We start from the raw sequence: 13,760 nt of genomic DNA on the forward strand, positions 1-13,760 counted from the left end.
CGATAAGGTCCCCCATGCAAGGCTTCTGGAAAAAAGTGAGAGGGCATGGGATCCAAGGGGCTGCTGCCCTGTGGATCCAGAACTGGCTTGCCCAAAGAAGGCAGAGAGTGGGTATAGATGGGTCTTTTTCTAAATGGAGACCGGTCACCAGTGGTGTGCCCCAGGGATCTGTTCTGGGACCCTTGCTGTTTGTCATTTTCATAAATGACCTGGATGAGGAAGTGGAGGGATGGGTTGGTAAGTTTGCCGACGACACAAAGGTTGATGAGGTTGTGGATAGTCTGGAGGGATGTCAGAAGTTACAGAGGGACATAGATAGAATGCAACACTGGGCGGAGAAGTGGCAGATGGACTTCAACCCAGATAAATGCGTAGTGGTCCATTTTGGCAGGTCAAATGGGATGAAGGAGTACAATATAAAGGGAAAGACTCTTAGTACTGTAGAGGATCAGAAGGACCTTGGGATCCGGGTCCATAGGACTCTAAAGTCGGCCCCGCAGGTGGAGGAGGTGGTTAAGAAGGCGTATGGTGTGCTGGCCTTTATCAATTGAGGGATTGAGTTTAGGAGTCCGGGGATAATGATGCAGCTATATAAGACCCTCGTCAGACCCCACTTGGAGTACTGTGCTCCGTTCTGGTCGCCTCATTACAGGAAGGATGTGGAAAAGATTGAAAGGGTGCAGAGGAGATTTACAAGGATGTTGCCTGGATTGAGTGGCATGCCTTATGAGGATAGGCTGAGGGAGCTCGGTCTTTTCTCCTTGGAGAGACGTAGGATGAGAGGAGACCTAATAGAGGTATATAAGATGTTGAGAGGCATAGATCGGGTGGACTCTCAGAGGCTTTTTCCCAGGGTGGAAATGGCTGCTACGAGAGGACACAGGTTTAAGGTGCTGGGGGGTAGGTACAGGGGAAATGTTAGGGGGAAGTTTTTCACACAGAGGGTGGTGGGCGAGTGGAATCGGCTGCCGTCAGTGGTGATGGAGGCAAACTCAATCGGGTCTTTTAAGAGACTCCTGGATGAGTACATGGGACTTAATAGGATGGAGGGTTATAGGTAGGCCTAAAAGATAGGGATATGTTCGGCACAACTTGTGGGGCCGAAGGACCTGTTTTGTGCTGTAGTTTTTCTATGTTTCTATGTTTCTATCTGGCAGCATCTGTAAGGAGAGAAAAGAGCTGACGTTTCGAGTTTGGATGATCCTTTGCCAAAGCCAGACCTGCTGAGATTTTCCAGCATTTTCTCATTTGGTTTCTGCACTATCTTGTCTTTACCTGAAGAATATTAGCTCCCCATACAATAAACATTTTCTAACAGTTAATTGGGAACAAAAATAACTGTTTCTTCTTAATCGCCAATCAGGGTTTACAATAAATTAGAGATAATCTCTTGGCAATGATCTAATTAGAGAATCTAGCTAAAAATGGCAAAATTGTATTATGTAAATAATTAATGCAATTGTATGGAAGGTTATTTAACACATGCTCTTGCAGTAGGCTGTAGTTATACTATACCCAGTGCAAAGTGGTGTAAGGTTACATCTAGAAGTAGACTTCCACCTCACAGAGTCAGTCAAAAGAACAAAGAACAAAGAAAATTACAGCACAGGAACAGGCCCTTCAGCCCTTCAAACCTGCACCCACCATGCTGTCCGTCTGAACTAAAACCCTCTACCCTTCTGGGGACCATATCCTCTACTCCCATCCTATTCATGTATTTGTCCAGATGCCCCATGAAATACCCTTTCCACTACCTCCCCCGGCAGCGAGTTCCAGTCGTGGACAACTCCTATTCTGAGTTAGAAGATGGAGGGATTGAGTCCCACTCTAGATCTCAGCACAAACTTTAGGCTGACATTTCAGTGCCGTAGTGAGGGAGTGCTGAAATGGCTGAGTTTCCATCTGTAATGTGAAATGTTAAGCCTCATCTGCTCTCATTTCGACATGAAACATCCTGTGCCACTACTTGGTAGAAGTTCACCTTCCATACAATTGCTTCAATTTTCCTCAACTGACCCTCTTCCATACCGATACTTATAACATGTCTTCTTTTTTCATGATCAGAGGATTCCATCCATCCACGAGCCCCACCCTCCCCTGCCCCATGCCCCCTCAAATGGTCGACAGGGACCCTGAGTGTGTCTATTCCATTTCTCACTTTTCCACTCTCACTCCCACCCCCTAGAACAATAACAACATTCCCTTTGGCCTCACCTCCACATTCACCTGTGCTATTTCCACCTCCTCCAGCACAATGCCACCACCACACGCTCCTCCCCCTCCCCTTTCAGTATTCTGTTACACCCTGGCGCACCCTTCAATCATTCTCAACACCTTCCACTTTCCATATCACCTTTCCATACAACCTCAGGAGATGCAACACCTACCCTTTCACTTCCTCCCTTCTCATGTCCAAGGCCCCAAACATGCAAACATAATTTTATAATCGAAGAGCGACCTGATCACAGGAGTTATCGGAGACAATGATGTATTGGAGATCAGCCTGGATGTCTCTACTCATGAATACCTGTCCACTTGTGAACGAGGGCCTTGCTACCCAAAACATGATATGAACAATCGCACTGGCATCTTGACTTTGACTGATACATAACAAGACCTCGTCCCTAACTGATACCTTCCAACCCGGCCCTACTTCACATTGACTGTACAACCCAAACTACAACAATGACTGTGATCCATAATCACCAAATCACAGCTTGCTCTCTCCTTAATGATCTGTTTCTTTCTCCTTAAACCATGTCAACTTGTTCCTTCCTTCTCACTTCTCCTTTCAAATTTACGTTTTCTGCTGCCCCCAAGTGCTATCCTGAGTTTCTCAACAAAACCTCCTTCCTCCTTCACTGAGTGGCATCTCTTTCTTGACATCTAAATCTTCACCTAAGCTCCAGTTCTCTTCTCTCCTCTGATTTCACTGGCCTCCTGTCCTCCCTGAACCTTTCTTTCCCCTCATACAAACCCTCCCGTCCATTTTCAAACCCAATTCCTCGACCATGCCACCTGATGTGAACTCTCTACTACCATGGTCTCAATCACCAACTGGGGCACTACTGTCCACTTCCTTGTATCCATCACTATCTTCATCTCCCCTCCAAACCTTATTTCTTCCTGTATTCAATGCAGGAAAACTCACAGTTCCAGTAACAAGTTGCCAACAGCATAGCATTTGGGTTTCCATTAACCGCCATATTCCTGCAAATGATAAATCTGTTCATTCATTCCATCATCTCCACCTTGGATCACCTGGTCCCTTTACTAACTCTCACCCTGGCTCAATTCCCCTCATATAGGCTCCATCTACAGTCCACCAAGTCCAAACGATGCCAATTGGGGTACATGGGGGACACAATTACTTGAGCCATCATTCACGGTGGGTGGCACGGTGGCACAGTGGTTAGCATTGCTGCCTCGCAGCGCCAGGGTCCCAGATTTGATTCCCAGCTTAGGTCACTGTCTGTGAGGAGGTTGCATGTTCTCCCCGTATCTGCGTGGGTTTCCTCCGGGTGCTCCGGTTTCTTCTCACAGTCCAAGGATGTGTGGGTTAGGTTGATTGGCCAAGCTAAATTGCCGCTTAGTGTCAGGGGGACTAGCAGGCTAAATATGTGGGGCTTAGGGGAAAGGGGCTGGGTGGGATTGTGGTCGGTGCAGACACGATGGGCTGAATGGCCTCCTTCTGCACTGTAGGGATTCTATGATTCAATCGGATCTGGATGGACTACATTAAGCACAATCAGTTCATCTACTACTCTGAAACAACCTCGTGAATGCTACATAGACAGTCTGACTACATTGATGCCCACATAACCATCAGTTATGGATGGCACAGTGGTTAGCACTGCTGCCTCGAGCGCCAGGGGCCCGTGTTCAATTTTGGCCTTGGGTGACTATCATTGTGGCGTTTGTATGTTCTCCCCGTGTCTGCGTGGTTTCCTCCGGGTGCTCCGGTTTCCTCCCATGGTCCAAAGATGTGCAGGTGAGGTGGATCGGCCGTGCTAACTTGCCCCTTCCTGTCCCAAGTTGTGTAGGAAAGGTGGATTAGAGGTTACGGAATTGGGCGGGTAGAATGTTGAGTCTGTGCAGACTCGATGGGCTGAAAGGCCTCCTTCTGCATTGTAGGGATTCTATAGTTCTCTAATTCTAGTTACAAGAAGTGACAGATTATCGCTGATTAAAATGAGTGTGCATCAGAGAGCTGCAGGAGACAATACAAAAAGGCAAACACAGCTGGTATAACTGAAAAGCGCACAGGCCTGGAGTTCAGAATGTCTCATGATATTATCATTTTCTTGTTCACCTGCTGCTGTATTTCTTGTCAGTTGATAATCCGCACGATTAGTTATTTATTTCAGTTGGTACCTTTTGATTTGCAAACTCTCTGAAGCTTAAATAATCTCCCTCTGTAAAAGGCTCGCATCAAACCATTCTGTTCTAGTGAAGGAAAGAGGTGTGAAGGAGTTCAATACCAAAGCACCTTACCAATCAAATAGTTGCTCCCCAAAGACAGCGTCTCCTCCAAGAGAACAAATCCGTCGATAGTGTGCAGGGGCAAGACACTCTTTCCACTCGAAACAGAACATTGCTGGAACTCAGCTTCTGTCACCTCCCAGAATGCAACAGACGCGTCAACCCCATTCAGCTTAATTCTGTAAGATAAACACAGTTGACAAATAAATTCAGGTGTTCACTCACGCTTTGAGCAAGGAATTTGCTTCAATAGCTATGACTTTGTTTGAGTTTTACAAAGAGATGCAGCTCTCATTTCACTTGGCACCCTGATTTAACGACTGTGAAAACATGAGCTACTTAGTGTGGATTCCCCCTCCCAGCAGTGACGGGGAGTGGCGCCAGCACAGAATCACTCAAATTCTTGATTTGGCAATTTAACCTGTCAAACATTCTCAACTTGAAAGGTATCACTGGATCTCAGACACAAAGGTGGACCATCCCAGCTCACCATTCGACTTGCCCCTCGTGTGGCCCTTTCTAATGTCATTGCTATGGACGTGATCAATTCAAAGTTGTTTGTAGTGTGGTCATAGAATCATACAATCATTGAATCTACAGCACGGAGACAGGCCCTTCGGCCCAAACTGGTCCATGCCGACCAAAATGCCCATCTGCCTGCATTTGGCCTACATCCCTTTCCTATCCATGTATCTGTCCAAATACCTTTTAAATGTTGCCAATCTCCCTGTTGTCAATGTCATCTTAATGAGATCAGTCAGTTAGTAAGTCTGGACATTCCTATCGCAATGCTGGAACCAAACCGTCTGGCCACTACTGACCCTTAAAATGGGCAGGAATTTCTTCAATGAATAAGGAATTCAGCTTTGTTTGTGTGCGCTGGTTAATGCTTTCTCCTCCAACCCGAGATGTTGTGGCTAGAATACCACACACGTTCAGAATGGTATGACAACATTTTAAGTTTAAGTTTATTTATTGGTGTCACAAGTAGGCTTACTTTAACACTGCAATGAAGTTACTATGAAAACTCCCTAGTCGCCACACTCCGGCGCCTGTTCGGGTACACTGAGGGAAAATTTAGCATGGCCAATGTACCCAACCAGCACGTCTTTCAGACTCTGGGAGGAAACCGGAGCACCCGGAGGAAATCCACGCAGACACGAGGAGAACGTGCAATTGCCAAATAGACAGTGACCCAAGTCACGAATCGAACCCGGGTCCCTGGCGCTGTGAGGCAACAGTGCTAACCATTGTGCCACCCTACCACCCATGGACCTACACTGGATACTGTCCCGCACAGTTAGGGTGGCACGGTGGCACAGTGGTTGGCACTGTTGTCTCACAGCGCCAGGGACCCGGGCTCAATTCTGGCCTTGGGTGACAGTCTGTGTGGAGACTGCACGTTCTCCTCATGTCTGCGTGGGTTTCCTCTGGGTGCTCTGGTTTCCTCCCACCGTCCAATGATGTGCGAGTAAGGTTGATTGGCCATGCTAAATTGCCCCTTGGCGTGAGGGGGATTAGCAGGGTAAATATGTGGTGTTGCAGGGATAGGGCCTGGGTGGGAATGTTGTCGGTGCAGGCTTGATGGGCCGAATGGCCTCCTTCTGCAGTGTAGGGATTCTATAATTTAAAATATTTGCCTGATTTTGCTCAGATGTTGAGAACCAAACACGGGGAGAGTCAGCTTGGGTCAGTCTCTCACGTATCTCCCTGCGGCTGCTTACTGAGCCCAGAAGTGAAGGTCAGACAACAAGCTCTGAGTGCATTTTCTGTTGGGGCATGATGCACAACTGAAGTCGAATAGTACAAAATAACAATGGCCCAGCTCACTGCTGACCTCCAGAAAAACTGCCCACATGAACCTAGTGACTTCTTTAGGCGTGCATTTCTTCTTCTCGACATCACTTTGATTGGGTCTCAGCTCAAGGACAGCTGTGATGTCCATCAGCAGTGACATTCTCAACAGGTCAAACCGCCAATCACATTGAAGAGTTCTCACAGACAGCAAGTCAGGGAGGGAAAACCAGTGATTATCTGAACACATGGGATTAAGGCAGACACTGAAACTTTATAGACACACTTCAAAAACTATTGGAAAAATCTGTGGGTTTTTTTTTATCATAATGGAGCTATTTAACATTCCACGAATATATATATATTTTCAGGGCCAGAGGTTGTTTCGCATAATTATGATTTATAATTATAATAAATTAGCAAATTGTTAGTATGTCGTTAACATCCCGGTTACACCTCGGTTAACAAGCTGTAACTTTTTCAAGGATTTTTACAGCAAGAGTGAGAATGTAAGAGTGGAAGTTCATGTCAATGTTCATTTGTGAAACCATTGCCAGGGAGTGAGTTACAGCAACTTCTGGATTTATGTATCTAACCGCGTGTGTCTACATGCAGAAATCGCTGTCAGTTTCAGAGTTGGCATGATGGCAAACATTGATAGTTGCAGCACCATTGCAACTGGGAAATCCTAGCCATTAACTGTGGCAGCGGTCAGTTCTGCCAAATCCATTCAACAATATCTGAGCAGGAATTCCCTTTGCCTTACCTTAGCGCAGTCTCCTCGGCAACTTCGAGAGCAGGTGGCTGACTGTCGACTGATTCATTGGAGCTAATGTTTCCGCAGAGAAAATTTGAAGAGTTGGTTATCTGGTTAACAAAGAAAGGTCAACATTGTTAGCAGTCTGGTTAAAGATCCTTCTGGGTGGATGAGTTTATAATTAAGGGCATTGGCAGGCTGAACGAGGTGTGCGATTTTCAATAGTACAACATTGAGTATTGGATGGGCAGAAATTTCCTTCAAATAAATATTGGGAAGTCCTATTGCCTTCAGTCCCCATTGCAAACTGTGTCCTGAATACACATCCCTGCTGACTCTGAGTGCCCCACAGCTATTTCATAGAATAGAATCATAGATTCTCACAGTGCAGAAAGAGGCCATTCAGCCCATCGAGTCTGCACCGACAACAATCCCACCCAGGCCCTATCCCTGTAACCCCACATATTTACTCTGCTAGTCCCCCTGACACTAAGGGGCAATTCAGCATGGCCAATCAATCTAATCTGCACATCTTTGGACTGTGGGAGGAAACCGGAGCACCTGGAGGAAACCCATGCAGACACAGGGAGAATGTGCAAACTCCATTCAGACAGTGACCCAAGCCGGGAATCGAACCCAGGTCCCTGGACATGTGAGGCTGCAGTGCTAACCACTGTGCCGCCATGCCGTCCCATGTCGGTGGAGCAGCATAAAATTCTGACCTGTGTTTCCATGCCACTGAATCCATCCCTTTCCTTGGCCACTGGCTGAGGTTGACCCAGACATTTTGCAACGATGGTGTACTATTCAATCACAAACTCAGTTTTTGATGTTATACCCCCTCCATCACAAAGACCACCAATTTCCACCCCTGTTCCATTGCTCATATACACAATATTCTCAGGTCATCTGCTACTGAAACCCTCATCCATATCTTTGTTATCTCCAGACATGACAACTCCAATGTTTTTTTCTCTCTGGCCTTTCTCTTTGTGCCCTCTGAAAACACGGATTAATTTAACACTCTGTTACCTGTATCCAAACTCGTAGCAAGATTCACCTCTCACCCCTGTATTTGCTGACCCAGACTGGCTCTCCATCTGGTAATATCTCAGTATTAAACCTCTTACCTTGATTTTGACATCCTTCCATGGTTTCACCCCTATACTTGCAACCATGTCCAGCCAGAGAACTCACCCAGATTTCTGCATTCCTCCAATGCTGGCCTCCCGTGCATCCCTACTTATCATCTCCCTGCCCAGATGCTTAATTGGGAATTACTTCCCTAATATCTCCTCGTCCCTCTCTTTTCTCCTTTAAAATGGCCCGTAAACAATGGGTGGAATATCAGTAAGGTTCAATAGCGGGTGGGAAAAGGCCGCACCACTAGGAACGTTGATAAAGAAATGGCACAGGCTGGGTCCCACAATGCCAGCAACTTTGTTTTTTAACGATCGGGGCACCATTCCTAAAGGTCAACCCAATGCACAAAAGTTCAAATGGCCACATATGTATTTTTTTAAAAGATAAAAAAACTACGGGTTTCCCGAAATCAACAGGGTGTATTTCTAGATGCTACATCCTTACACTCAGTGGACAATTACTGATTTTGCAATCACACCAGACTCATCTCCATACCATCTGGGTCTCCCTACTGAAGAACCAGGGCTCTCTGCGGCACTTGGAGCCAACACAAGACCAGTGCAAGAAGCTACAACACCCCACACGCAACTTCTTCCAAAAAATGGGGTTGATTTTGAAATGGCCATTTTCATCAGGCGGGAGAGGGACAGAGCAAGCCCTCTGGCCATCCAATGGAAGCAGCTGGAAGCTGAACTGTTTTGTAGATCAATCTCTTTCGAATCACATTGATGAGCTGCTCATACTATTGGATCAACTTGCTCATTATCTTATAGATAAATAATATAAATAATGAGGGGCATAGATAAGGTAGATAGGCAACATCTTTTCCCAAAAGGTAGGGGAGTCTAAAACTAGAATTACAGGTGATCTAAGGGTACGGCTTCATAGCTCCTTGAAAGCGGAGTCACAGGTGGACAGAGTGGTGAAGAAGGCTTTCGGCATGCTTGGTTTCATTGGTCAGAACATTGAATACAGAAGTTGGGAGGTCTTGTTGAAGTTGTACAAGACATTGGTAAGGCCACACTTGGAATACTGTGTACAGTTCTGGTCACCCTATTATAGAAAGGATATTACTAAACTGGAAAGAGTGCATAAAGAATTTATTAGGATGCCACGGGGACTTGATGGTTTGAGTTATAAGGAGAGGCTGGATAGACTGGGACTTTTTTCCCTGGAGCGTAGGAGGCTTAGGAGTGATCATATCGGGGTCTATAAAATAATGAGAGGCATAGATCAGCTAGATGGTCAACATCTTTTCCCAAAGGTAGGGGAGTCTAAAACTAGAGGACATAGGTTTAAGGTGAGAGGGGAGAGATACAAAAGGGTTCAGAGGGGCAATTTTTTCAGAGGGTGGTGAGTGTCTGGAACAAGCTGCCAGAGGCAGTAGTAGAGGTGGGTACAATTTTGTCTTTTAAAAAGCATTTAGACAGTTACATGGGTTAGATGGGTATAGAGGGATATGGGCCAAATGCAGGCAATTGGGACTAGCTTAGTGGTAAAAACTGGGCAGCATGGACAAGTTGGGCCGAAGGGCCTGTTTCCATGCTGTAAACCTCTATGACTCTATTAGAGGAACAGGAAATCCAATAGTTCCACCTCACCGGCCAATCCACCCAAACTGAGGGAGGTTTTTCCTCATTGCAGGCACATTGATAACCATGTTTGTAGATACCCCCCCCCAATGTGATAGGCCTCAAGATGTCAGTGGTTGCATGGGATAAGCATGTGATAACCCCAAATATTATTTCCCTGGTCAGCACACATACAAACCCACAGCACAACAAATGATGCCTTCGGGACAGTGCAAAGAGTCAATGTGATTCACTGCTTTGGGATAAATAATAAATGCACTTTTCCTGTAAGATGATTCAGGACATTTTTGTGCAATGTGATAAAATGCTATGCAAGTTAATCTTTTGTCTTTTTGCGTAGGCGTTAGGAGGCGGTGGGGAGCAGGTATACCCTATAACCAAAAACCCATAACACATCTAACATCACACTGAACTCAAGGGTGTAACATCCATGACACAGTGAGGGAAACATGGGGCCTATCAGGGTCCTGACTACATTTTGTTAGCCAGTGCCAAAATGCATAGTTGCCAGATTCATGGTCTTTTTTTTGCCAACCAGAATTACTCAAGTGATACGCTCGAAAAACAAAGGCACATGAAGTGAGGTGCATGCTGATTGCACAAACTGGTCAGAATTTTACCGCCATGTCTTGCCCAAATGAGGTCACAAAATACCAGCCATTGACTGTGAGAGCCATGCGCTCCCTCGGCCTCTAATCAAAGTGTCGCTATGGTTCAATCGGCACGCCCTGTAAATTCCAGGTATGCAAACATAGTTAGCACAAAGACCCTATCCCAGAAGGCCATCTTAGCTATGACACCAATGGGCATGGGAGGTTGAACTTATCTGTCTTTTGTCCTTTATGTAAGGTCAGCGTAAATATTTCTTTCATTTTTCCTATTGTGACAATACTGTGCCTTTGAGAAATGTATTTTAATCATATTTCTCTGCAGGATGTTTTGAGCAGGCCTGGCATTTTATTGGTGCCATGTTGTCTGTGACTGGTGTTCTTTATTGCTGCTGAGGCAGTATAAATTACATCATGTTTATTTTTAATCTGGACTAATGCAGGGTTCTGGGGTTTTAATGTGTCTCCTGGGATTGCTGAGTGGAGCTTAATTTGGGTTTGATTGACAGGTCAGGTGATATGTCTGGGGACAGCTATTTTTTTTGTTACAGAGCCTTCCAAGTTTTTAGATTCATTTCTCAGTTGCTGCCAGAAGCTGCTGGAAGGAGGCAGTGTCTCTGTCTCTCTCTCTCTCTTTCCAGAGGCTTTCCGAAAGTTTCAGGACTGGAAAGCCTCAGAGTTTTAATCCAACATTCACAGGACCAATTCACAGTAGGTTTAAAAAGCTGCAAATCCAGCATCACGTGAGAACACTTGTTTTTGTGCTAAGTCTAGAGAAGGGTGTATGTCTGTGAGATGGTGCTTTACTTGGAACAACAGAGATAGCTAGCTGTTAGGAGTTATTTTGTGTCATAGTTAATTCTTGTGGTAGTAAAAGTTATGCGAATTCTTTTTGTTTTATTCTAACTGTGTTCTTAAATAAACTTTGTTTGATAAAAGCTTCCTAGTGGGTCACTTGAATCATACCTGGAGTGAAACACCTTATGCTCACCAATGCCAAAATCAAATGTAAAACTCAGGGTCTAGGCTAACTTCACCTTGAAGTTTCTGACCTGGGTCTCAGCACTATTTGAAGTCAATGACAGTTTTATTAATATGTGGATGATTAAGCGTTTTCTATAACTCATAGTGAAACACTGGGTGTGGATTAAATGTATTTAATCTTATTCATGGTGTCATGGCTAGTGCACGTGCCGATTTCAATCTTGTGGCCCACTGAGATGAAGGAGGGCCCCTCATGCAGCCCGCTCACTAGCCTAGGCTGCCCATCACTAGATGGTGATTTCGAGAAAGGATCATGGGGTGAAACATTGAGGAGAGGAGAAGAATGGGCAGGAACAGAAGCCAAGAAAGTGCCTGCTGAGGTCCACAACACTGATGGCCAGGCAGCAATGCTAAGATTTATTTAAGAAGAGGGATGCTGATTCTGCAGTAGGGAAAGGAATACACTTGGCTCCATGCATAGCTGAGAGTGGGCGGTGTGGTGGCACAGTGGTTAGCACTACTGCCTCACAGCTCCAGAAAGCTGGGTTCAATTCCCGGCTTGGATCACTGTCTGTGCGAAGTTTGCACATTCTCCCTGTGTCTGCGTGGCTTTCCTCTGGGTGCTCTGGTTTCTCCCACAGTCCAAAGATGTGCGGGTTAGGTTGATTGGCCATGATAAATTGCCTCTTAGTGTCCCTGGGATGCGTAGGTTAGAGAGATTAGCAGGGTAAATATGTGGGGTTACAGGGATAGGGCCTGGGTGTGATTGTTGTTGGTGCAGACTCGATGGGCCGAATGGTCTCCTTCTGCACTGTCGGGATTCTATGATTCTATGAGTGTTGGTGCATCCAATTCACAAGGTCATTAGTGGTGTCATTACAGTACACGGCCTGCAGGCTGCCACTACTAGATTTGTGATATCCGTGGCTTCTGCAGTGGAGACCGCAGATAGCCCTATCAATGTTGCAAGAAGGTCTTTCCTGTGCTGCTGTTGAGGTGGTGGTGACTAACCATCCAATATCGTTTGCTTTTGAGACACTTAAGACAACAATTAAGGAGGGATTCGGTGACCTTGTGACAGTGCTTAACTCTCAGCTCACTGTCTGCTTTGAGGACTCATCATCCAACATTAAAATGCAGCAGCAGACGAACAATTGTCTGCTCTGAATGCCAGCATTGTTAACAGGGCAGCATCTGCCTCTCTGCAAGTACATTCTGCCCTTTGAGGGGGAATCCAGGATGTCGCTACAGCAGAAGCTGGGCCCTCAAGGATGCCAACATATTGGGGCACTGAGCCAGCACAGACTGTAAGGGCAGCGTAACAGCTTGCTGCCAGCGCCAACACCTCTGCCTGTCAACAGCACTTTACTCAGGAAGAGTTCACAATTCAGAAGACATCAGAGTGGATCCTGAAGCAGAAAGGAGGAGCCACTTGTCACACCTCATCACAGATATTCATAATGCTCACTACTCCACCAATAGAAACACTTTAGTTTGCATATTTATTTTTTTTAAAACGTAATTAAGACAAGATACACGGATGATATCCCTCCACCTTCTCAAATGATGCCTCAAACAAATGTCTGCGTGGAGTCTGCACGTTCTCCCGGCGTCAAAGAACAAAGAAAATTACAGCACAGGAACAGGCCCTTCGGCCCTCCAAGCCTGCACCGACCATGCTGCCCAACTGAACTAAAACCCCCTACCCTTCCGGGGACCATATCCCTCCATTCCCATCCTATTCATGTATTTGTTAAGACGCCCCTTAAAAGTCACTATCGTATCTGCTTCCACTACCTCCCCCGGCAGCAAGTTCCAGGCACCCACCACCCTCTGTGTGGGTTTCCTCCGGGTGGTCCGGTTTCCTCCAACGGTCTGAAAATGTGCAAGTTAGGTTGATTGGCCATGCTAAGTTGCTCCTTGGTGTTGGGGGGGATTAGCAGGGTAAACGTGTGGGGTTGTGGGGATAAGGTCTGGGTGGGATTGTTGTTGGTGCCGGCTCGATGGGCCAAATGACCTCGCTCTGCTCTGCAAGGAATCTATGATTTTATGCTTCGATGTAGAGGCAGAGGTATACCTTTGGGAAATGGAGCGAGTCCAGCTGAGTGTCCTGGTGTATTCACACTTAATCAGCTTGGTAACTCCATTACTCGATAGACGTGATGGTAAGTGCTAAAGAAAATGGATGAGCTGAAGGTAAGTGCAGAGACAGGCCATCTTAGAATGAGTCACAATGGCCCTGACAAGCAGGGATAGTCACAGCAGTAAGTCAACATAAAGAGCTGGCATGCGACGGCAGTAACCACGGGCTGAAACAAGTTGATCGCACAGATGTCCTTTGTTAAAAAGGCAACATTTAAGCATCAGCTGCAAACAGACAAATTGCTTTCACCTGCCTCA

At 46.0% G+C, this 13,760-nt stretch overlaps 1 protein-coding gene across 1 annotated transcript in view; it reads right to left on the reverse strand.

Moving 5' to 3' along the window:
- dner (delta/notch-like EGF repeat containing) overlaps positions 1-13,760 on the reverse strand; it is a 319,201-nt gene that overhangs the window by 142,209 nt on the left and 163,232 nt on the right. The window contains exons 3-4 of the mRNA XM_078201917.1: positions 7,043-7,143; positions 4,495-4,661 (exon numbers count right to left, since the gene is read on the reverse strand). Coding sequence (XP_078058043.1) covers positions 4,495-4,661; positions 7,043-7,143 — 268 coding nt within the window. The remainder of the gene's footprint in view (positions 1-4,494; positions 4,662-7,042; positions 7,144-13,760) is intronic.

Source organism: Mustelus asterias, chromosome 3 (genome assembly GCF_964213995.1).
Source record: "Mustelus asterias chromosome 3, sMusAst1.hap1.1, whole genome shotgun sequence".
Taxonomy (NCBI): domain Eukaryota; kingdom Metazoa; phylum Chordata; class Chondrichthyes; order Carcharhiniformes; family Triakidae; genus Mustelus; species Mustelus asterias.